General features: G+C 43.7%; 1 protein-coding gene across 17 annotated transcripts in view; it reads left to right on the top strand.

Moving 5' to 3' along the window:
* CDC42BPA (CDC42 binding protein kinase alpha) overlaps nt 1–25008 on the top strand; it is a 321754-nt gene that overhangs the window by 150928 nt on the left and 145818 nt on the right. For all 17 annotated transcript variants that reach the window (XM_043568805.1, XM_043568804.1, XM_043568800.1 and 14 more), the window contains 4 exons: nt 6523–6723; nt 8819–9067; nt 11113–11192; nt 13128–13294. In XM_043568805.1, coding sequence (XP_043424740.1) covers nt 6523–6723; nt 8819–9067; nt 11113–11192; nt 13128–13294 — 697 coding nt within the window. The remainder of the gene's footprint in view (nt 1–6522; nt 6724–8818; nt 9068–11112; nt 11193–13127; nt 13295–25008) is intronic.

The raw sequence follows: 25008 nt of genomic DNA, 5'->3' as shown, positions 1-25008 counted from the left end.
ACCTCAAAATAAATTTCCTGGACATAACAGCAGGTTTATCCTCCATTTAAAAAATTATAATGAGGGGCTCCAGGGGCTCCATGTAAAAAATTATAATGAGGGGCTACGACTTTGACTCAGGTCATGATCTCACGGTTGGTGAGTTCAAGCCCCGCGTCGGGCTCTGCGCTGACAGCCTAGAGCCTGCTTCGGATTCTGCCCCTCCCTCCCTCCCTCTCTCAAAAATAAATAAACATTTAAAAATTATAATGAGTAAGCCTTTGTACTAGTTTTCTTTCCATTTAATTTCTTTTTCCTCGAAGCGATCTGTATGTATTTAAAAATTTTTTTTTCAACGTTTATTTATTTTTGGGACGGAGAGAGACAGAGCATGAATGGGGGAGGGGCAGAGAGAGAGGGAGACACAGAATCGGAAACAGGCTCCAGGCTCCGAGCCATCAGCCCAGAGCCCGACGCGGGGCTCGAACTCACGGACCGCGAGATCGTGACCTGGCTGAAGTCGGACGCTTAACCGACTGCGCCACCCAGGCGCCCCTATGTATGTATTTTAAGAAGGGTTATCGTAAAAACTGCATTCCTGTGTCCTGTTCTTTCTACTCTGGATCTCTTTTGCTAGAGGAAGACACTTACAGACTTTTGGCTTTTCTTCTGTCGTTTCTTTTACTTACGTATTTCTGGTTACCATATTTTGCTGCTATCTTTTGATTATTTAGCTTTAGATTTTACCTGTTAATTTCCTACCGTGGAAAATTTCCTACCGTCTCATCCAACCCATACGCTTTTGTCTTCCTAGTGTAAGTATCACAGTCTTTCCTCAAATCCTATTCAGTTATGATTTTATACAAAATACTGTTCATAGTGCTGCCATGTGGTTTATTTTAATTATAATTATTTTCTTGAACAGCTTTTTGTTGTCCTTGGAGTAAGTGACCACCTTGCCTGGTTTTCTGTGTAATCCTTGCCAGTTTATCCCCAAACTCTCCACCCTGTAATTCCTCTCTCTCTCAGACACATTAAGTCACTTAGCGGTTCCCTTTTATCTTTTGGAGATGGCTACCCTAGAGCCTTGCCACCCCCCTTTCTAATCTGGACTGTTCTGTTGGCCTGTCGTAGCACAGTCATGCCACTACTGTCCCACCCCTCCTCATGCGATTAGCTGCACGGCTCTGTAGTGGTACCTCCTCTGTCTCCTGGGTCCCGTGTCTGGCTTTCTTTCCCCCTGGTAGTAGCTGCCTGAGAAGGGTTCTGGGGAAGTAAATATTTTATCATCTTGCACATCTTAAAAATGGTGTCACTTCTACCCTCGTACTTGGTTGATAATTTATTTGGGCATAGTATTATAGATTTGAAATTATATCTAGCAGGCGTTGCCTTGTCTTCTAATTTACTGTGGAGACATCTGGCGACGTTCTAGTTCTCAATTCTTCTATTGTGATCCTCCCCACCCCCCACCTTATCTGGAAGCTTGTGGAAAATCTGTTTGTCCCAGGGTTCTGAAATGTTATGATTATATGACTTTGGATAGGATTTATTTATCACCTGGGCAGCTGCCTCAATTTTAACCTTTCCCAAATTTTATGACTTTCCAAGTCAAGTGTCACCTTGCTTTTTGGCTCTCACCTGCAGGTTAAAACTCTGCCATCTTACTCACTACATGTCTTTATAAGAAGTCAGTTTCTGGGAGAGATGTCCTGCTGTAATTCCTTTTCTTCTCAAATTGTCTCGGCTGTCCTTGGCCATTTGTTTTTCCGTATGATCGTTGGGATTATATTCTTGGTTTGTATACATACGTGTACACGCATACAAATACCCCTTCACAAACAAGCTTGTAGACCTGCATTGAATATAGAGGTTGATTTCGGGGAAATTTATGTCCATAACGTGGAATCTTGCCTTCCATAAATATGGTGTCTCTCCCCTTTGTTTTAGGTTCTCCTTTATGTCTGTTTTTGAAGTTTTATCATTATGTTCACCTTAAATCCATGACCTTAATTTGTTAAGCTTGTTCCTAGGCATACTGTGGATTTTTGGGGGCATGGAGCATTATAAATGATAACTTTAAAAAGTTTCCAGTTGAATAGCTTGTTACTTTTGTTGAGGACCAAGTTGAGTTTTGTATACTCATCTTGAAGCTAGCAAGCTCACTAAATTTCTTATTCAAAATAATTTGTAGATTCTTCTAGATTTTCTATATAGACAGTCATATGATCCACAAGTAATAATCAGCTTCGGGCTTTGTCTTCTCCATTCCTTACATATGCTATTTTTTACCCTTATGCAGTGATCTTCAGTCTAGTATTACATAGATAGGAATATTGGGAGTTTCTATGCCTTCTTCTTGACATTAACAGTGTTTCTCCTATAGGGTCAAATTTAGCATGTTGTTTGCTGTAAACTTTTGGTGTATATTCTTCATAAGATTAAGGAAGTTTCTGTTTCTTATTACTAAGAATATGTTGTTATCGTTGTTATTGTCGTAATTAAATGATTTTTCTGCATCCATCGAGATGATGATATCAGGATGTTTTCCCTTTAATCTGTTAATCTGATGGATGACATAGATTGTCTAATGTTAAGTCATCCATTCTCTGGCTAAACATAACTTTATGATGAAGGCGTATTCATATTTCTGAACAAATTGCTAGGTTGACTCTGCTAATATTTTATATTGTATTGTTACCTGAGATTCATACTTGAGATTGATCATATCTGAGGTTGTGGTATGATTTTCTTTCTCAAATCATTCTTGTCTGGTTTCTGTGGTTGTGTATTTTAGCCTTATAAAATGGACAGGGGAGTAGTCATATCCTCTCCCCTTACCCATTTTGGCTTTAGAGCAGTTAATCTGTAACACAGGGGCTATGTAATTTGTAGAATGGTGGAACTCACTTTTAAATCACCTTTGCCTTAGTGAGGTTTTGTTTTCTTCTTCTTCTTCCTTTTTTTTTTTTTTTTTTTGTTGTTGTTTTCCAGGTAGATTTTATACTATTGATTCAAACTTTTTAATGGTTATAGGTCTCTTTGGTTTTCTATTTCTTCCTGAGTCAGTTTTGGTAAGTTATTATTTTTTTCCTATGAAAATTGTCTGTTTTCTCTGAGTTTTCTATTTTGTTGGTATAACGTTCAGATTGTACTCTTCTTAGCTTTAAAATCTGTTACATGTGTAGGGTTTTTTTGTTTTTTCCACCCTAATGTTGTTTATTTGTGCTTTTCTTTTCCTTTGTCAGTTTGCTATATAATAGAGCATCTGACTCTTTTTCAGTTCTAAATACTTTTCAACTACAGTTAGAACATTTCTGTGGACCATGATTGTATAGTTATGTGCTTTTTAGTATCCATAGTATTGTATTTACTTATTTATATACAATATCTGCTTTAGAGTAAGGACTATTACATGGGGCTGCCTCTTGCTTCAAACCTCGTATAGGGTGAGGGCCCTCTTGTCCTCCTGTATATGTTAAAACCTGAGGACCTAGAACATGAAAACCAACATTCCCCAGCCAGCCCCACTCCTTGCTCTAATGATTATCACCCTGGTTCCCAAACATTTCTTGATTATAGGCTCCTAAGAATTTCTTTTTTTTTTTTAAGAGCTCATTTATATGTTTATAAAGATGGTTATTTTGTATTTTTTATGTAGCACTTTTAAGAGTTTGCAGTGGAAGAGTTTTCAAGTTACTTAATCTCCAGATTGCCAAATATGAAGTCTATTCTAATGATTAACCAAGAATGATATATTTTTTTTAGAAAATCCAGAATATTAGCCATTATTCTACCCTGAGAATGTTAATTTTTTGATATGCTCCTTTATTTATTTATTTTTTTAAATATGAAATTTATTGTCAAATAGGTTTCCATACAACACCCAGTGCTCATCCCAACAGGTGCCCTCCTCAATGCCCATCACCCACTTTCCCCTCCCTCCCACCCTCCATCAACCCTCAGCTTGTTCTCAGTTTTTAAGAATCTCTTATGGTTTGGTTCCCTCCCTCTCTAACCTCTTTTTTTTTTTTTTTTTTCCCTTCCCCTCTGCCATGGTCTTCTGTTAAGTTTCTCAGGATCCACATAAGAGTGAAAACATATGGTATCTGTCTTTCTCTGCCTGACTTATTTCACTTAGCATCACACTCTCCAGTTCCATCCACGTTGCTACAAAAGGCCATATTTCATTCTTTCTCATTGCCATGTAGTATTCCATTGTGTATACAAACCACATCTTCTGTATCCATTCATCAGTTGATGGACATTTAGGCTCTTTCCATAATTTGGCTATTGTTGAAAGTGCTGCTATGAACATTGGGGTACACATGCCCCTATGCATCAGCACTTTCGTATCCCTTGGGTAAATTCCTAGCAGTGCTATTGCTGGGTCATAGGGTAGATCTAGTTTTAACTTTTTGAGGAACCTCCACACTTTTCCGGAGCGGCTGCACCAGTTTGCATTCCCACCAACAGTGCAAGAGGGTTCCTGTTTCTCCACATCCTCGCCAGCATCTATAGTCTCCTGATTTGTTCATTTTAGCCACTGTGACTGGTGTGAGGTGGTATCTGAGTGTGGTTTTGATTTGTATTTCCCTGATGAGGAGCAGCGTTGAGCATCTTTTCATGTGCCTGTTGGCCATCTGGATATCTTCTTTAGAGAAGTGTCTATTCATGTTTTCTGCCCATTTCTTCACTTGATTATTTGTTTTTCGGGTGTGGAGTTTGGTGAGCTCTTTATAGATTTTGGATACTAGCCCTTTGTCCAATATGTCATGTGCAGATCTCTTTCCCCATTCTGTTGGTTGCCTTTCAGTTTTGTTGATTGTTTCCTTTGCAGTGCAGAGCTTTTTATCTTCGTGAGGTCCCAATAGTTCATTTTTGCTTTTAATTCCCTTGCCTTCGGGGATGTGTCAAGTAAGAAATTACTGCAGCTGAGGTCAGAGGTTTTTTCCTGCTTTCTCCTCTAGGGTTTTGATGAAAACGAGCAATCCTAAAATTTGTATGGGACCACAAAAGACCCCGGATAGCCAAAGTAATATTGAGGAAGAAAACCAAAGCGGGAGGCATCACAATCCCAGACTTTAGCCTCTACTACAAAGCTGTAATCATCAAGACAGTATGGTATTGGCACAAAAACAGACACATAGACCAATAGAATAGAACAGAAACCCCAGAATTACACCCACAAAAGTATGGCCAACTAATCTTTGACAAAGCAGGAAAGAATATCCAATGGAAAAAAGACAGTCATTTTAACAAATGGTGCCGGGAGAACTGGACAGCAACATGCAGAAGGATGGAACTAGACCACTTTCTTACACCATTCACAAAAATTAACTCAAAATAGATAAAGGACCTGAATGTGATCTGCTCCTTTAAAACATACAAAGAATTAATTTTCTTCTACTTTAGAGTACCTTATAAGATGTGTTCCCCAAATCATTTTTAGCAATTATTTTCTCATTTACATCTAATTTACTATAATTATATGTTCAGCTATTCTTTATTGGGACTTAATTTTTTGAAGAGTATGTTTTTCTCCCTTTGTAACTTTTTAAATTAATAAGCAGTTTGCAGTACGTTGTCGATATTTATTTCCTTAGGTTTCAGTTGAGATGTTTAAAAAGAAAAGGATATTTTGAAATAATTTCTGGACTGCTCATAAGTACTGGCCTTTTTGGGGCGAGTTACTTTTCTTCCTTTCAGTGAATTGTAGGGGTGCCTGGGTGGCTCAGGCGGTTGAGCGCCCGTCTTTGGCTCAGGTCACGATCTTGCAGTCCGTGGGTTCGAGCCCCGCATCGGGCTCTGTGCTGACAGCTCGAAGCCTGGAGCCTGTTTCAGATTCTGTGTCTCCCTATCTCTCTGCTCCTCCCCTGTTCACGCTCTCTCTCTCTCAAAAATAAATAAACATTAAAAAAAATTTTTTTTAATGAATTGTAGGATTTTCCCAGGTTGACTTTTTTTTTTTATATGTACACGGTAGTCAGATAATATCAGTAATGAATGTTCTGTACTGAGTATTCAATTTGTTTTTAATGGTTGTGTGTCCAAATCATATGTCAACCCTAAGTATAGTCAATGAAGCAACAGCAGTAATAAATATTCTTTAGTGTTATGAAATCAGAGGACTGCCAGTGTCGACATTATATAAAATTTAATTGTGTGTACAAGGAGACCAAATTCAGGTAATGAAAAAGTTGTAGTTGTTTTGAAATAATGTCTGTTGTGTATTTAAGTAAATCTAAATATTTTTAGTTAAAAATTATTATTTATTGGGGCGCCTGGGTGGCTCAGTCGGTGAAACGTCCGACTTCAGCTCGGGTCATGATCTCATAGTTCGTGAGTTTGAGCCCCATGTTGGGCTCTGTGCTGACAGCTTGGAGCCTGGAGCCTGCTTCGGATTCTGTGTCTCCCTCTCTCTCTGCCCCTCCTCTGCTCATGTTCTGTCTCTCTCTCAAAAATGAATAAACGTTAAAAAAAAATTTAGCAATTATTTATTTCTAATGTAGTAGATTACTAACAGTGTGTGAACTTCTTCAGGTCCAGTCTTCAGTGGCTGTTGGGACTCCAGATTATATCTCTCCTGAAATCCTTCAAGCTATGGAAGACGGGAAAGGCAGATATGGACCTGAGTGTGACTGGTGGTCTTTGGGCGTCTGTATGTACGAAATGCTTTATGGAGAAACACCATTTTATGCAGAATCTCTGGTGGAGACATATGGAAAAATTATGAATCATAAAGTTAGTATATTTCACTTTTTTCAACAACTGAATGTGGTAAATAATACATGTAATAAATTTAAAGTAATGTGATATTTAAAAAGAAAATATTTTCTAAGAACAGTGAACAGTTGAATTTCTGTGCTAATAGGGAACATGACTAAACATGAATAATCAAAATCCATAAATTAGACGTAAGATTATTAGCTCTCCCTTTGCCTGTATTTTATTAGAAATGCTAATAAATAGGAAATTAAGGGGCGCCTGGGTGGCTCAGTCGGTTCAGTGTCCGACTTCAGCTCAGGTCACGATCTCACAGTTCGTGGGTTCGAGCCCCACGTCAAGCTCTATGCTGACAGCTCAGAGCCTGGAGCCTGTTTCAGATTCTGTGTCTCCCTCTCTCTCTGCCCCTCCCCTGTTCCCGCTCTGTCTCTGTCTCAAGAATAAATAAATAATTAAAAAAAAAATTTTTTTTTAAAATAGGAAATTAAATGGTTTCATCAGTAGAATAACAAAGATCGTAAACAGATAATTTGTATCCTTAATACTATAAGTACATTAATAACTAGAATACATTTAAAAAATTCTCATCCTTGGCAGTAATAACACAAAATGCAAATCAAAATAAAAATGAGCTATTTGTTTTCTCACCTGGCAAAGATGAAAAATTATACTCTGTACTGTAAATAACTCAGTGAGATGAATGTTGTTAGATGTTGATAGGAATATAAATTGATGTAGCCTTTCTGTCAACAAGTTTATAAGTACGCATCTAGAGCCTTAAAAATGGTTGAACTTTGGGGGGGCCTGGGTGGCTCAGTTGGTTAAGTGTCCAACTCTTGGTTTCGGCTCAGGTCACGATCGCATAGTTCGTGAGTTCAAGCCCCACATCGGGCTGTGCGCTGACGGTGCAGAGCTTCTTGGGATTCTCTGTCTCCCTGTCTCTCTGCCCCTCCCCTGCTCGCTCGCTCGCTCGCTCACAATAAATGAATAACTTAAAAATTTTTTTAAAAATGATAGAACTTTGGATTGAGCAACTTGAGTTTTAGGACTCTGCCCTAAAGGAAACATTCAGTTCAACCACGATGTATGTACAGGAATACTTCTTCCAGTCTTGTTTATGATCAAAGCAGTGGAAACAATCCAGATTCACCACGGGGACAAATGAATAGAACCTTATTAACCCATTTAGTACCAAGTGAAATAGAAATAAATTATAAGAAGAAGTTGTTTCTGGTTGATTGGCTTCAGCAGAGCATGAGCAGTTGCAAAAATCTGGAATAGGAATATCCCATAAAAGGAGTGACGATCTGTTCTTCTTAGTTGATCTGGTGAAACAGTTACAATTAGTTGACTCTGCTGTGTAGTTGACGCTTTTCCAGAGGGTCGACGTTTCCTGTAGAGTTGGCGCTCTGGTACCTGGCTGTGAAGGTAACCTGCTAAAGTAGTTAGGAAGAGTGGACAGACAGGGAAGGGCTACGCAGTTGTAATTAGCGCATCGAGCATTTCGGAGAGACACCGTTGTCTGTGACATGGCGGGCCAGAGCGTGGGTTCCGGAGTTGGGCCGCTCCACCCAAGCCCGTCGTATGACTGGGAGCGAACTCCCTGGGCCTTTGTTTCCTCCTCTGTGCAGCTGGGATAAGAGAGGTGCCTGCCTTCAACCCCCGCTGTGAGGACTCACCAGGTGGGTGCGTAGAGCACGTCATGGTGTCAAGTACACGTTCCGTTCTTTCCAAGTATCTGTTACCGTTACTCAGCCCTTCGTTCGCGACTTATCCGAACGTTACCCGTCACATATGCTCTCCTGAAAGGTTGAGTCAGACTCTACTTTTAATAAGTTCTCTTCATTCCGACAGCAGAGTGAGGTACGTTGGCATTTGATTTTTTCTTCTTCCTGCAGTGTGTGCATGACTGAGTCACACTTAAAATGACAAGTTCCTTTAGGAAAATTCTCTGTTCTCACCCATCCCTGGATCTCCTGTAGTATGAGTACTTGGTAGCAGTGAACACTTATTAGGCATTTTTAAGAGAAAGCGCATCTTGAAGAACGAATGAATGTTCATCAGCCTACTTAGGGAGTTAAACACTGGTTTCTATTTTGTGTCTGTTTTTCAGGAGAGGTTTCAGTTTCCAGCTCAAGTGACCGACGTGTCTGAAAATGCTAAGGATCTTATTCGAAGGCTCATTTGCAGCAGAGAACACCGACTGGGTCAGAACGGCATAGAAGACTTTAAGAAACACCCCTTTTTCAATGGAATCGATTGGGATAATATTCGAAACTGTGAAGCACCTTATATTCCAGAAGTTAGTAGCCCCACAGATACATCCAATTTTGATGTGGATGATGATTGTTTAAAGAACTCTGTAAGTATGACTCTGTGAAAGGGTTCTGTCTCTTCCTTTTTAACATGGTTATAAAGCAGTTTCATGGGCCTCCTCATCAATTACCAGTCAGACCGTTATCATGGCTTCTAGTATTTATTCTCCCAGACGTGAAGCGATTAAGAGAGTCCACTGAGGTGAACATGTTTGTTCATGACAAGGAGCAGAATTCAGCTTCACGATTTACTCATTAGGTCAGTGATGCCTTAGGTTTCCGAGGAAGAGGAGAAATTAGCTGCTTAGAAAAGTGGACTCATGATGGCAGAGTGAGGAGTTTGGCCAATCTCTCCTTCAAGAGCGCCATGGTACTGGACCATTGCGGGGCTTGACAAATCACCCGGGGTAAATAAATTGAGAAGCATTTATTCATAAGAACCTGAGCTTTGGTTAACAAGCGCCCCCACCGCCTTCCATCAGCTTGGTTGGGGCCGTCGAACGTTGGCAGGAAGCTGCTTCTGCTGATGCCATTGGGAGAGCTGCCCATGCCCGGTGGTGGTGTCTTGAGAGATAACAAAGTTGTGGGGAAAGAAGGGGGTGGAAATCTACGGCCTGCCTGTCCTGAGGTCCCGGCCTTACCTGGGGTGGTGGCAGACCGACAGGGTAGCCAGGCCTTCAACCACCTGGGGCTTACGGGCCTGTTAGGTCCTCAACCCCTCCTCCAAACCTTTAGGTTACATAGGTGCAATTTGGGACAAGAAGAATGCATGATTTTATGGTTTTTGTCTGGTTAGTCTTTTTTTTTTTTTTTTTTTTTAAGTTTATTTTGAGAGAGAGAAAGAGAGGGAGAGAGAACACAAGTGGGGGAGGGGCAGAGAGAGGGAGAGAGAGAGAGAGAGAGAGAGAGAAAGGGAGAGAGAATCCCAGGCAGGCTCCACACCATCAGTGTGGAGCCCAGATGTGGAGCTCGAACTCAGAACCGTGAGATCATGACCCCAGCTGAAATCAAGAGTCGGCCACTTAACTGACTGAGCCACCCGGGGGCCCTGTCTTCTTGATTTGAACTTTATTTTTTATTCCACTGTTTTATTTCTTATGGTTTTAATTCTACACTAAGAATTTTTATATTAATTTTATGTCACTTTTCACTGTTCAGTAAGTAGCATATGCAAGGCAGTTAAGAACTTCTTATGCTTCCCTCTCTGGGCTTTCCTCATCAGTTTCTTTCTTATTATAGGAGTTGTATTTACCATTAACAGAAATTTGAGTCCTTCCAAATTCGATACGTGGTACAGTCGATTCTGATCATGGTAGTTACATGTTCAACTAGGTTTCTCTGTACCCTGTGTTAGTGAACCAGGGAAACTCCTAGGGGAAACTCACGGTTAGGTTCTTGTGAGCCTCTGGTCTTTTGATCAGCCAGTCAATACATAACCTTGTTTTATGTATGTTTCTATTTAAAGTCACTTTATTTCATGTATACTGTTGATTGATGAAGTTCGAATTCACAGCCAGCGGCCATGTAACTCGCGCCCGAACAGAGCTTGTCTAACGCACGTACTTCTTCGTAGGGCACGCCGCAGCCGCCTTGCTTAGGAGGGCCGGATGGCTCTTGGGCCCTGTGCCTGCAGGGCAGAAAACTGTGAAAGACATGGCACACGTAGGCCCCGGAAAGAGCACGGGTTGGTAGTGTCTCAGCTGACCCAGGAAGGCAGAACGCCTCCCTGTCCAGTCCCAGCTGCGAACGTAGGCCCCGGGCAGCTCGGTTTTGTTTGTTTGTTTCCTTGCATACGTCCCTGAGCGAGTGCAGAAGGACTGTGAGTATTGATTTCGAGTCACAAATAATTCTTAGCGACGAGGCAGATCGGCAGGTATGAATACGTGATTAATGACTGGACTCTCGGCGTCAGCCTTTCAGTCTCGATTTTCGTTTTTATTAGAATTTTATCGTACGTCACTACGCATCTGCACCAAACCAGATCGGGGTTTCTAAATCCAACGGGCCCGTATTTCCGCTTGACGTCTCATATGTGGATCGGCCTGCAGGTCACAGTCGCTTATTTCTTACCAGATGTTTTCTCGTCCCTTAGGAAACGATGCCCCCCCCCACACATACCGCCTTTTCTGGCCACCACCTGCCGTTTGTTGGTTTCACATACACTAGTAGCTGGTAAGTTTGAAAAGTTAACGTACTTTGGACAGCTTAAAGCCCATTAAAATGAACTGAGGTTTTAAAATCTGTACAAGAAAGCCTTGAAAAAAAACAAAAAATTTCAATACAGGATGAAGCTACTGCAGGAAAAAGTTAAACACACGAGGACTTTAAGTGATTTTGGAGGAGAAAGAAGGACAGTAGAGCTCAGAATCTTACTCTTAGCCACGAGCACCAACTGGAAGAGTCCCTTGCTCTTGAGCAAATACACCCCGTGTGCCAGGCAGGCCCCGTCACCTTGGCCGTCTTCTCACGGGCCACCACTCCGATGCCCGCTGCCCGTTCCTCCTTACCCGGCTTAAGCTGAGTGCGATTGTAATCACTCGTGTGCCCCGTGACTCCTCGGCCGCCTCTTGCTCTGTCACGTCGTTTCGCTAAGGTGACATCATCCTTACAGTCCCCGTTTCTGCCCGCACCTGTGCCGCTCAGGGTCCAGAGAAAAACACCTGACCGCTCTTGCTGGTCCTTCCTTAAGTTCGTGGTTACCAACCTCCCGCGCTCCTCTTGCTGCCTGGAAAGCGTGCCGTGTTACCCTCCGTGCCCATTCTTCCGCTCCCCCCGGTAACTGTTTCGTGCTTTGTACTTTCCTCTGAAACCTCTGTCGCCATGCTCTCACCTCGCAGCCTCGCCGCCTCCTTCACGGAGAGGTTGCGGCGGGTGGTTTCCGCAGGCTCCTTCACACGTGGACCACCTGCCTCCCTCTGGCCGCCGGCTCTCGTCTGTGTGGATGAACTGGGGGGTTTTCCGGGGCACTTGCCTGGCCGCCTCTCACCTCTCTGGCCACTCCTCTGTCTCTGGCCCTGTGCCCCAGCGCTTAGTCTTGGGACCTTTCCCGCTTACGCTCTGGCACACTGCCAGAAATTTGCTGGTGTGTCCCCGGCAGAGACCTCTCCGCTCTCTCCTACTTAGCATCTCTCAACCACCCGCTTCACGTGTTTCTAATGTTGTCTCTTGGATTTCTCTGAACGCGTCTGGTCCTGCCAGAAGTCACAGCGTATCGCCCCTCCGTTCAGGACCAGCCCCCACTGTCCTCCCAAGCCCAGTGCCTTCGTATCTTAATCCAAACCAAACTTCTCACAAGGCCCTGCACGACTGGCTTCCTTTATCTTTCTGTTTCTCCCTACTCTCGACCTTGCTTACTCGACTCCAGCCACACATGTCTCCTTTCTGGCCTGTGAATGTGCCAGACACGCTCTCGCCTCAGAGCTTTTGCACTTCTGTTCCATCTGCCTGGAATGCTGATTCCCCTGTGGCTCCCTTGGCTGGTCCCCTTCCTCGCTCTGGACTTTCTTCCGAGTTCCTTTCTGAGTGATAGCTGCCTGGCCACTTTGTCTAGATTTTTATTTCCTCCCCATTAATGCTCGACCCCCCCCCCCCACACACACACACTCCTTCCCTGCTTTGTCTCTTAGCAGGCAGCTCTAATGCCCTGAAGATTTTACTCATTTGTCTGGTTTGTTTCTGTCCCTGGAAGCCAAGCTCTTCATGGGCAAGCGTCTCTTTTGCTCGCTGTTGGATGTCCAACACTTTACGTATTTTTAGCTAAGTATTGAATTAAAGCATTCACTTTTGCATCCAAATTTTGATAGCGAGAACATGATGTGTGCTTTGGACTATGATTTCCCTTGGGTGGTCACCTTGTTTTCAGCAAACTTCACTTTACGATTTGTGGTTATTAAAATTCAAGATAAGTGGGACGATTTTTCACTTAAAAATTCTTCTAAAAAGTCATTTGTGTTGAGTTGTGCAAAAAATGTGTTTTACAGTCACTGCAGAGATGGCCAACTGTAATTAGCTATTTAAATCCATGTTTTAAATGGACAGGTTCAAAAGGCTCTTTTCTCCTTCAGACTTTCTGTTTCTGTGTGAACTCACCTTGTTTTGTCTCCGCAGTGTTCTTTCTGATCGGAGCTGTTTACGAGTGACAGCCGGGCCCGCTTCCCTCGACCTGGATGTCAACGTTCAGAGGACTCTGGACAACAACTTGGCCACGGAAGCTTATGAGAGAAGAATTAAGCGCCTTGAGCAGGAAAAACTTGAACTTAGCAGAAAGCTTCAAGGTAAATATGTTTTAAAGGTGGTATTTTTTCCCTGTTTTGAATTGGACTCACAGTTTTAGGAACTGTGTATTGTAAGTGTTGTTTTATCTTGAAAAGAAGTTTATTTTATGAGGGGGAAAAAATCCAATGGAAGAAAGTCACGCAGAATACAGTATGATACCATTTACGTAAACTCATGACGTTAACAGTAAACCGCAAAACAGCCCTTGCTCCCCCGCGGGTGCGTATGTGTGCACCTAGACACGTCTGGGGACAAGGAGCCCTTCGCATCCTAGCGTACCGCTCGGTGTGCCTACCATATTTCCTTATCCTAAAAAGTTCCTCTTCCTAGCACACTCTCTCTGCGACATCGCTCCTGTCCTCATACTTGGTGATTTTGTTCCCTTTCTTTCTTTCTCTTTTTCTTTCTTTCTTTCTTTCTTTCTTTCTTTCTTTCTTTCTTTCTTTCTATTTTAAGTTTATGTACTTATTTTGAGAAAGAGAGAACGTGAGCAGGGGAGGGACGGAGAGAGAAGGAGAGAGGGAATCCCACGTAGAAGCCCATGCAGGGTTCAAACTCACGAACCGTGAGATCATGACCTGAGCCAACAACCAGGAGTCAGATGCGTAACCGACTGAGCCACCCAGGCGCCCCAAATACTTGGTGACCTTAAAATGCATGTTGGCAGACCTCTTTAATATTCCGACTTCTTGGTCTCTTGATTGTTCACGTCCAATGATCTTGTCCTCCGCCCAATCTCATCCACTCCAGTCTTGAGACTCTGGCAGCTAAAATCTTTATTAATCTCCATTTCAAGCAGACCCTGCGTGATCTCCTGTTCACGCTGGTCTGGTGAACCCCCCTTGGTGCCTCCAGTATGCCTTCAGTCCCGTCGTTACCAACAAGCCTGTCACCTTGCCCCGTGGTCAGTCCTAGCCCCCTCATGGGGACCCCCACCTCTGTTGCTCCCTCTTCTACGTGTCCCTCCTTTGCCAGGACCCCAGCTCTGTTTAAATGCATTATGTCTGCTCCTGTGTGGCCGATGGTAACGTACCGGGGACACGTGGTGTGCTGACCGATCCTACTTCGAATTCACGAGTGCTTATGTCAAGTTGACTCTTGGCCAGTGCTGCCCGGTCCGCGTCTTCGCACCTGTCCGCATTTGACTCACCGGACCACGCCCCCTCCTGAGAGCTCTTTCTTTGGGCTCTGGGACGCTCGAATCTCCTGGTTTTCTGTTGAACCAGTGATTCCCAGTCTCGCTCCCCGATTTCTGCCCGGCGCTCTGACCTCTGAATGCCAGGGTCCTCCGAGTACCCCGTGAGCCGAGGAGCCCAGAACTGCAGCCTCCAAGGCACCTGGAAGCCCTGTCATTCTGTCACAGCTCACATCCTGCCACCAGCGAGTCCGGTGGCTCTGCTGTCACCGAGGATCCCGACTCTGGGCATCGCTCGCTGCACGGCCCCCTCCCTGTTCACAGCACCACCGCTGTCCCCTGCCTTCCGTGACAGCCTTCTCGCTGGTTCCCCCACCTTCCGCGCCCCTCCTCCCCCACCCTCCCGATCCGTTTCCAACACAACAGCCAAGCAATCCTCTTAGAGCACAGTTTAGACCATTTTACCTCACGGCCTCTTCTCCACCCCGGGGGTTTTCCGTCTCACTCACTTTAACAGCCAGGCTCGCTGTCTGTGCCCGGCTTCTTCCTGCCTTTCTGACTTCACCTCCTAGGTCCCCCTACCCCCCTGCTGCCCCATCCTTCTTTCTGCCTCTAGCCACCCTGGGCTCCTTGGCTGTTCTTCCCACAGCTTGGCACATCCCCACCTCAGGGCCTTGGCATTAGTTGTTGCCCTGCCTGAAATTGTCTTCCTTTGGTGTTCACATGGCTCATTCCCTTACCTCCTTCAGGTTTCTATCTGAATATTACCTTTAAATGAGGCCTTTCCTGATTGCACTATTTGAAACCTAGTCTTTTTTTTTTTTTTTAATGTTTATTTGTTTTTGAGAGAGAGAGTGTGTGAGCAGGGGAGGGGCAGAGAGAAGGAGACACAGAGTCTGAATCAGCCTCCAGGCTCCAGGCTCCGAGCTGTCAGCACAGAGCCCAACGTGGGACTTGAACCCAGGAACCGTGAGATCATGACCTGAGCCGAAGTCAGACGCTTAACTGACTGAGCCACCCAGGCACCCCTGAAAGCTAATCTTGCTTTATCTTCAGCATTCACTGTCCCTCTTCCCTGCTTTATTTTCTCCAAAATAAAGGACATAACATACAATTTATTTTACTTAACTCCTTTTGTGAATGAAGGAATGTAATCAAAAAGCTTGTAACTCTTAAGAGAGAAAGAGTCAAGTTTTTGCAATAATAAGATTTCGCTATTATACTTTTAGAGGCCCCGTAGAGAAAAACACTCCCCAGACATCAATAAAACAGACTGCTTTCTATTTTTTCAATAAGTTGCCAAGATCGCTGCATGTGGATTAATTCCTCTTTATCATGCAAGTTGTTTTGACATTCTAATAAATATATTTGCCGCATATCATTGTGTAAATTTAAGATGTCCAACTTACTAATTTGATACATTTATCTGTTGTAACGAGATTGCTGTCGTAGGACCGTTTAGTGCCTTCTCCCATGTCACATAATTACAGTGCAGCTCGGCTGTCTGTATTAACCACTCTGCTCCGTAGATCTTTATGATTTCTCTCCTACTTGTTGTGAGTTTGTACCGTGAAATGACATCCCCCCACCCTGCCCCGTCCCCGGTAACCAGTTTTACTCTTTGTTGTTCTATGAGCTTGACTGTTTCAGATCTCACATAGAAGTGATATCGTACAGCGTGTGTCCTTCTCCATCTGACTGCTTCACTCCGTGCAGTGCGCTCAGGGTCCGTCCATGTTGTCACACACGGCAGGACGTTTCCTTTCTCGTGGCCGAGTAATACTCCGTTGTGTACATATGCCCCATCGTTTTTAATCCGTTCATCCACCGATGCACCTTTAGGTTGTTTCCACGTCTTGGTTACTTGCAAAAATTTTCTCCCATTCTGTAGGTCGCCTTTTCATTTTAGTAATTGTTTCTTTTGCTTTACGGAAGCTTCCGTGTTTGGGACAGTCCCATTTGTTAGTTTTTGTGTCTGTTGCGCGTGCTTTTGGTGTCATGCAGAAAACCATTGCCAGGACCAGTGTCCAGGAGCTTCTTCTCTGTTCTCTTCTCGAAAACTTCTAGAAGTCTTATGCTGTCAGGTCTTTATGTTTAAGTCTTCGATCTATTTTGAGTTAATTTTTGTGCAAGAGGGGCCCACTCTCGCTGTTCTGCGCGTTTCCCCAGCACCATTTGTTGAAGAGACTGTCCTTTCCCCATTGGGTGTCCTTGGCTCCCTTGCAGAATTAGTTGACCATGTTTGCCACAATTCGATCGCAGGCTCTGTTTCGTTCTGTTTGAGCCCGTAATGTATTGTTTTTATTATCATCGCTTTGTAGTGTGGTTTGAAAGTAGGAAGCGTGATACCTCTGACTTTGTTCTTTTTGTCAGGATCCCTCTGACTGCAGTGTCTTTAGTGATGCCACAGCAGAGTTTAGGATTGTTTCTTCTGTTTCTGTGAAGAATCCTTTTGGTGTTTTGATGGATATTATGTTAAATCTGTACGTGGCTTTGGGTAGTGTAAACATTCTAACGGTATTAATACTTGTGATCTATGAACGTGCAATGTCTTTCCAGTTGTTTGTGTCGTCTTCTGTTTCTCAGGAAGCTCTTACGGTTTCCATTGTACAGATAGATCTTGTCCTTCTTGGTTAAAAGCGTTCCTGAGTAGTTTATTGTTTTTGATGCTGTTGTGAATGGGATGGTTTTCTTTACTTCTTTTTCAAATGTCTCATCATTACTGTAAAGGAATACAACAGGTTTATGTGTTGATTTTGCATCCTGCAACTTTGCTGAAATTGTTGGTTAGTTCCAACTGTTATCTGGGTTTGCTCTGGGGGATTTTCTATATGTAAAATCATGTCAACAAATAGTAACAGTTTTACTTTTCTCTTTCTGATTTGCATGCCTTTTATTTCTTTGTCTTGCCTGATTGCTCTGGCTAGCACTTCCAGGACTATATTGAATAGGAGTAGAGAGAGAGGACATCCTTGTCCTCTTCCTGATCTTAGAGGAAAAGCTCTCAGTTTTTCTCCATTGAGTATAATGCTAGTTGTCACTTTGTTGTAAATGGCCCTATTTTGTTATGTTCCTTCTATATCCAGTCTCTTAAGGTTTTTTATCACGAAAGGATGTTGCGTTTTGTCAGATGCTTTTTCTGTGTCTGTTGAGATGAGTGTGTGATTTTTATCTTTTATTGAGGTGATCTGTGACGTTTATTGATTTGCGTATATTGGACCACCCTTGCATCCCAGAGATAAATCCCACTTTGTCGTGATATATAATCCTATGACTGCGTTCTTGACTTTGGCTTGCTAATATTTTGTTGAGAATTTTTACATCTATATTCATCAGAGATACTGGTCTATAGTTTTTTGTGGTCTTCTCTGGTTTTGGTATCAAGGCCTTCTAGAAAGAACTTGGAAATGTTCCCTCCTCCTCATTATTTTGAAGAGTTTGAGGAAGATTGTTAGTTTTTCTTAAATGTTCGGTAGAATTCACCAGTGAAGCTGTCAGTTCCTAGAGATTTCTGTGTTGGGAGGTTTTTGGTTACTGATTCAATCACATTATTCGTTACTGGTCTGTTCAGACTTTCTCTTTCTTCCTGAGTCAGTCTTGGTAGGTTGTGTGTTTCTAGAAATGTATCCATCTCTTCTGGTTGCATAATATCCTGGCCTATAATTGTTCATAGTATATGATCCTATATATTTCTGTCGTTTAAGTTGTAATGTCTCTTCATTTCTTCCTCTTTTTTTTTTTTTTTGGATTTTTTTTTTTTTCTAATTTTTTTGTTTATTTTTGAGAGAGAGAGAGAGAGAGTGTGAGCCAGGGAGGAGCAGAGAGAGAGAAGGAGCCACAGAATCTGAGGCAGGCTCCAGGCTCTGAGCTGTCAGCACAGAGCCTGATGTGGGGCTTGAATTCATGAACCATGAGATCATGACCTGAGCCGAAGTCAGACACTTAACCACCTGAGCCACCCAGGCACCCCAAGATATTTATTTATTTTTGAGAGAAAGAGTAAGCAGGGAGGAGCACCTGGGTGGCTCAGTCGGTTGGGCATCCAATTTCGGCTCAAGTCATGGTCTCATCTGTGGGTTCGAGCCCCGTGTTGGGCTCTGTGCTGACAGCTCAGAGCTGGAACCTGCTTGGGATTCTGTATCTCCGTCTCTCTGCCCCTCCCCTGCTCATGCCTGCCTCCCTCCCTCCCTACCTCCCTCCCTCCCTCTCTCTCCCTCTCTCTTTCTCTCAAGAGTGGATAGACATTTTTTAAAAAAAGAGAGCAAGCAGGGAAAGGACAGAGAGAGAGGGGGGGGACAGAGGGTACAAAGCAGGCCCTGTGCTTACAGCAGGGAGCCCTTTGCGGGTCTCAAATTCATGAACTGTGAGATCATGACCTGAGCTGAAGTCGGACACTTAACCGCCTGAGCCACCTGGGCGCCCCCATCTCTTTAATTTTATTTGAGTCTCCTCTTTTTTTCTTAGTGTAGCTAAAGGTTTGTCTGTGTAGTTTATTTTTTCCAAGAACCAGCTCTTAGTTTCTTCAATCCTTTCTGCTATTTTTCTGGTCTCTATTTCATTTGTTTCTGCTCTGAACCTTATTTTTACCTCCCATTTGCTAACTTTGGACTTAATTTGTTCTTCTTTTTTTAGTTCCTTGAAGTGTAAATTAGGTTATTTGAAATCTCTCTAATTTATTAATATGGTCATTTTTGCTATCAGCTTTCAGAGAACAAACTGAAGGTTGCTGGAGGGGAGGTGGGTGGGGGATGGGCTAGATGGGTGGTGGGTGTTACGGAGCACACGTGGTGTGATGAGCACTGGGTGTTGTATGTGAGTGATGAGCCACTGAAATCTTTTCCGGAAACTAATACTGCACAGTACGTTCACTGCATAGAATGTCAGTAAACTTTTTTAAAGAAAAAAAAAACTTCCTCTTCGATATGTTTGTATTTTCGTTTTCATTTGTCTTGAGAAAATTTTTTATTTCTTTTCTGATTTCTTCTTTGACCCAGTGGTTGTTTAGAATCATTTAATTTGCACATATTTGTAGTTCTTCTCACCTTCCTCTTTTTGATTTCTAATTTCATACCATTGTGGTCAGAAAAGATGGTATAATTTCTTTTTAAATTTTCTGATATTTGTTTTATGTCCTGTCGTGATCTGTCCTGGAGCCTCTCCTGCTGTCACTTAAGAATGTGTATTCTGCTTCTGTTGGATGGAATGTTCTGTAATGTCTGTTAAGTCCCTTTGTTCTAAAGTAGGGTTCAATTGCAACATTTCCTTGCTGATTTTCTGTCTGGACCATTTATCCATTGTTAATAGTGGGGTATTGAAGTCACCTACTATTATTGTATCGTCTTTTTCTTCCTTAAGATCTGTTAGTACTTGCTTAATATGTTTCGGTACTTGGGTGTTGGGAGTGTATACATTTACAGTTATATCTTCTTTTTAAAAAAAATATTTATTTTGGGGCGCCTGGGTGGCGCAGTCGGTTAAGCGTCCGACTTCAGCCAGGTCACGATCTCGCGGTCCGTGAGTTCGAGCCCCGCGTCAGGCTCTGGGCTGATGGCTCAGAGCCTGGAGCCTGCTTCCAATTCTGTGTCTCCCTCTCTCTCTGCCCCTCCCCCGTTCATGCTCTGTCTCTCTCTGTCCCGAAAATAAATAAACGTTGAAAAAAAAAATTAAAAAAAAATATTTATTTTGAGAAAGAGAAAGAATGTGAGTGGTGGGAGAGGGGCAGAGAGAGGGAGAGAGAATCCCAAGCAGGCTCCATGCTGTCAGCTCAGAGCCCCCCATGTGGGGCTCAATCCAACCGAGAGATCATGACCTGAGCCAAAATCAAGAGTTGGACACTTAACCCACTGAGACACCCAGGCGCCCCAGATTATTATATCTTGTTAACGTATTGACCCTTTTGTTTTTCTACAATGACCTTTGTCTTGTTACCATTTCTGGCTTGAAGTCTCTCTTGTTTGAAAGAAGTATGGCTGTTCCCACTTGGTTTTGGTTTTCGCTTGCTTGGAGTATTATCTTCCCTCCCTTCGCTTGGAGCCTGTGTGTATCTTCAGAGCTGATAGGTCTCCTTTAGGCAGCATATATATTTGGGTCTTGTTTGTTTGTTTCTGAAATCCTTCCCCCTGCTCCATGCCTTCTTGTTGGTGAGTGCGATCCAATTATTTTTAGGGGGATTATTGATTTGTAAGCACTCACTACTGCCATTTTCTCTTTTGCCTTCTGGTTATTTTGTCTCTCCGTTGTTTCCTTTAACTTCTCCTTCTGTCTGCCTTTGCCAGTTGGTGGTTTTCCATGGTGATTGGCTCCTTCCTGTTTTAATCTTTTGTGCCTCTGCTCTAGATTTTTGCCATGTGGTGACCATGAAGTTAACGTAAAATGTCTCATAGATAAAATAGTCCTGACTCTGATGATAGCAGCTTCATTCACCTATAAAGATTCCATCCTTTTATGCCTTCCCTTTTATACTTTTGGTATCACAAGTTTTCTCTTCTTATGCTGTGAATTTGTTATCAAATTGTAGTAGCTAGGGGCGCCTGCGTGGCTCAGTCATTAAGCATCTGACTTTGGCTCAGGTCATGATCTTAGGGTTTGTGAGTCCGAGCCCCACGTCGGGCTCTGTGCTGACAGCTCAGAGCCTGGAGCCTGCTTCGAATTCTGTGTCCCCCCCGCCTCTCTGCCTCTCCCCCACTCACACTTTGTCTCTCTCTCTCTCAAAAATACATAAACTTTAAAAAGTAAAATTGTAGTAGCTGTAGTTATTTTAAATGCTCCTTTCCTTTAATATTTATGCTATCATTAAGTATGTGACACACTATTCTGAAATAGGGTTACGGTTTTCTAGTTCTGAATGTCTGTCATCTGAATCAGAATTTTGTGTGCTTTCATTTTCTGTTTTTTTTTTAATTTTTTTTATGTTTATTTATTTTTGAGAGATAGAGCATAAGCAGGGGAGGGGCAGAGAGAGAGGGAGACACAGAATCCGAAGCAGGCTTCAGGCTCTGAGCTGTCCGCACAGAGTCCAAGATGGGGCTCAAACTCACAAACTGTGAAATCATGACCTGAGCCGAAGTTGGACGCTCAACAGCCTGAGCCACCCACGCGCCCCTTGTTTCAGTTTTAAGAGCTCCTTTCAACATTTCTTGAAGGCAGGTCTGTGGTGGTGAGTTACCTTAGCTATTGTTTTCTTGGAAAGCCTTTATCTCTCCTTCATGTCAGAAGGATAACTTTGCTGGATAGAATATTCTTGGCTGGTGGTTTTTATCTGTCAGTACTTTGGATATGTCATTCCACTCTCTCCTGCTCTGTGGTTTCTGCCGAGAAATCTGTTGATAGCCTAATGGGTGTAAGTCATGTCCCTTTCCCCCTGGGTGCTTTAAAAATTTTTTTACCATTGATGGGGCTCCTGGGTGACTCAGTTGGTTAAATGTCTGACTCTTGATTTCAGCTCATGATCTCATGGTTCATGAGATTGGGTTGTGCACTGACAGTACAGAGCATGCTTGGGATTCTCTGTCTCCTTCTTTCTCTGCCCCTTCCCTGCTCGCATGCATGTTTGTTCTCTCTCTCTCTCTCTTTCTCTGTCTCAAAAGAAACTTTAAAAAAATTCTTTACCATTGACTCTTGACAGTTTCATTATAAGGTGTGTTAGTGAAGATCTTTTTTCATTGAGATAGTAATGTGTCCTATTCGGCTGCGTGGACTTTCATGACCAGTTCTTCCAGTTTGGGGAAGTTCTCAGCTATTTTTTCTTTAAATAAACCACCTCCCTGTGGTATCCTCATTTTCCTCAGGTTCGCTTGTCTGATAGAGTATGGTAACTCTTGGGGAGTTTCTTCACTTTTTAAAAATCTCAGATCTCTCTTCTCTTCCACCTGAATCATTTCTAGATTCCCCCCCTCCAAATCATGTATTCTCTTTGATCTGCTTCTTGATCTGCTCTGTTTTCAGTGCTTTTTAAAAAAAAATTTTTTAACATTTATTTTTAGAAAGAGAGCGAGAGAGAGAGTGAGCATGAGCAGAGAGGAGGGGCAGAGGGAGAGAGAGGGAGAATCCAGGCAGGCTGCACGCTTGGCGCGGAGCCCGACACGGGGCTCAGTTCCACGACCCATGAGATGGTGACCTGAGCTGAAACCAAGAATCTGTGCTCAACCCACTGAGCCCCCCCAGGTGCCCCCAGTGTTTGGTCACACATTTTTCAGCCTCATATATTGAGTCCTTCAGCTTCAGAATTTTTGTTTGTGTTTTTCTCATAATTTCAGCCTCTTTTGTAAAGTACTCCTTCTGTTCGCTAATTTTATTCCTGAGTTTACTGAGTTGCCTTTCTGAGTTTTCTCATAGTTCATTGAATTTCTTCCTAACCGCCATTTTGAATTTTTTATCTGTGAGAACACAGTGCTTCATGTCTTTGAATTTAGTTGCTGGAAAACAGTCCTTTCTTTTTGTGAAACCGTATCACTGTGGTTTTCTCATAGTGCGTCATGAAATGTACCTCTGTGGTCACACTTGAAGTAGCAGACACCTTTCTTACTTAGGGAAGGTTTTGTCTCCTTGGATTCTAAGGGTTCAACAGGTTGTCATTCAGGAGCCTTTCTTTTGTTTTCCAGAAGATGGCGCTGTAGCACAAGTTTTCAGTTTCTCCTAGAGCTCCCTCTAACCGGGAATTGAGCTAGGACAAGGCTGGCTTGCAGATTTCATTGGCTCAGCCTACCTCCGGGTTCAAGTATCACAAAGGGAGATCTAGAAAGAGCCAGGCTGGGGCTCTCTTCCTCACTCTGTAAAGTGTGGGCGATTCACTCTGCCCTTCAGCCTCCTACCCTGTGCCCTTTTCCTATTTGGCAAATGTGTTGATGGGGAGACTGGCCACGTATTTGAGACAGACTCTTCTCCTGAGGCAAGACTCTTGTTTCTCAAATACTCTAGTACCGGAGGAGATTTTAGTCTGCACTTTAGAAGCCCCTGACTTCCCACGCAGTCTCCAGATACAACAAAGACACCATGATGAAAATAGCAGCACATATTTAGGGATCTGGAGGTTTCCGAGTTGTTTCAGCAGCCCCACCCATTCTCCAGAAGCTCTGGTGTGTTTTTCCTCCAGCATAATCGCGCTCCGTTTAGGGCAAGCTGGGGCCTAAGCCTGGCCACAGAACTGGGTAAAGTTCAGAAATCGGAGCCAGCTGCCAGAGTCTTCTCGCCTCAGAATGGCTGTTCCTTCCCTGTTTCATTGTCCTGCGACCTCTCTGCTCTCTCAGATACTTGATTTCTGTAAAAATAAGATTTTTGCAAGTTACATTCTTGGACTTTTTGCAGCAGGAGTGATGGAGCAATGGCCTGGTGCTTCCTACTCCTTCCTGTTCTGAATGAGAAGATTGCTGTATAGGAGGCTTTGGGGATGTTTTAAATGATCTCACGTGTTCTTAGGCGGTATCGTTCTGTGTGGGTGGTATCGTTTCACAAAGCAAACCCAGTGGAAATAAGACATCATGGTCTTTTGTATCAACACCCATTTCGTGCAGTGGCACAGTTTACGCGTAAGCTACTCCCATCCATTTACCAGCTGTTTATTGAACACTGACGGCCCGAGAACTGTTCTGCACACGACTGGGGGGGTGACGGTGAACAGAAAAAGAGGACAGTACTGGCCCTTGCAGCGCGTACTTTCTACTTTGAGGACGCAGACGCAACATCAAATACAAAGCAGGGCCCGTCAACCGCGAACAAGGAAGGTGGAGACCGTGAGATTTTTGTCAAGATGAAGACACCGCGTGAGCTGGCCAGGTCACAGAAGACCGCGTGCTCTGGGGAAATGGTTTGGGACCGCCAGTCGTCGCCAGATGGTCAGTGTTGGCAGACGTGAGTGTCAGGTGACTGCGTTTCCTTCAGCCACTTTGTCAGCCTCCGTGACGGAAGCATGGAGCGGGAGAGTCCCATTCGGCCGACACGGGCGCCTTCCAGGCCTTGTCACCGAGGAGCGGAGGGCAGACAGGCCGAAGGTGGGTTTGCAGAGCAGTTCCTGTAGCGATGGACCACGGGATCTAACCCGGGCAAATAAGGAAGAAAAGAGAAAAAGACCGAATAATGTCACAACAGTGGATTCGATCTCTCGGGAACGAGGAATCAGTGAGGTGGTCCCTCGAGTAAGTACACTGTGGAGATAAGAGACAGAGAGAGGTGTAGCTGCAGTCAAGGTCTCGGAGGCCGTGCGGTTACCGAGTCTCGGCCGGGCTTCCGGGAGCACTTCTCCGTGGGCCAACCGCCAGCAGAGGAGCAGTTCCACTCTGTGACACGGGAGCCTGCTTCACGTTCTGTACGACGCTGAGCTTTCTTGGTCCCGTGCCTGTATGAACACCACCCCCCCCGCCACCTGCACACATACACATTTCTAGGTTCACGTGAGGCAGGAGCCGTGGGGATCTGGCGGTGTAGCCGGAGAAAAGTCTCCCAGCTAGGTTGTTTTGGGCTGCAAGTGATAGACTTCTTAAATAATATGGATTTGTTATCTCAGGACGGCAGAAGTAGACCATTGCGGGACCAATTTGGGGCTTAGCTTCCCTTTGATGTTCACGGCTCTCCCCTCCCGATTCT

The sequence above is a fragment of the Prionailurus bengalensis genome, chromosome E4 (assembly GCF_016509475.1).
Source record: "Prionailurus bengalensis isolate Pbe53 chromosome E4, Fcat_Pben_1.1_paternal_pri, whole genome shotgun sequence".
NCBI classification, from domain to species: Eukaryota; Metazoa; Chordata; class Mammalia; order Carnivora; family Felidae; genus Prionailurus; species Prionailurus bengalensis.
The sequence above is the reverse complement of the archived record's forward strand: the minus strand, read 5'-3'. Positions and strand labels throughout refer to the sequence as shown.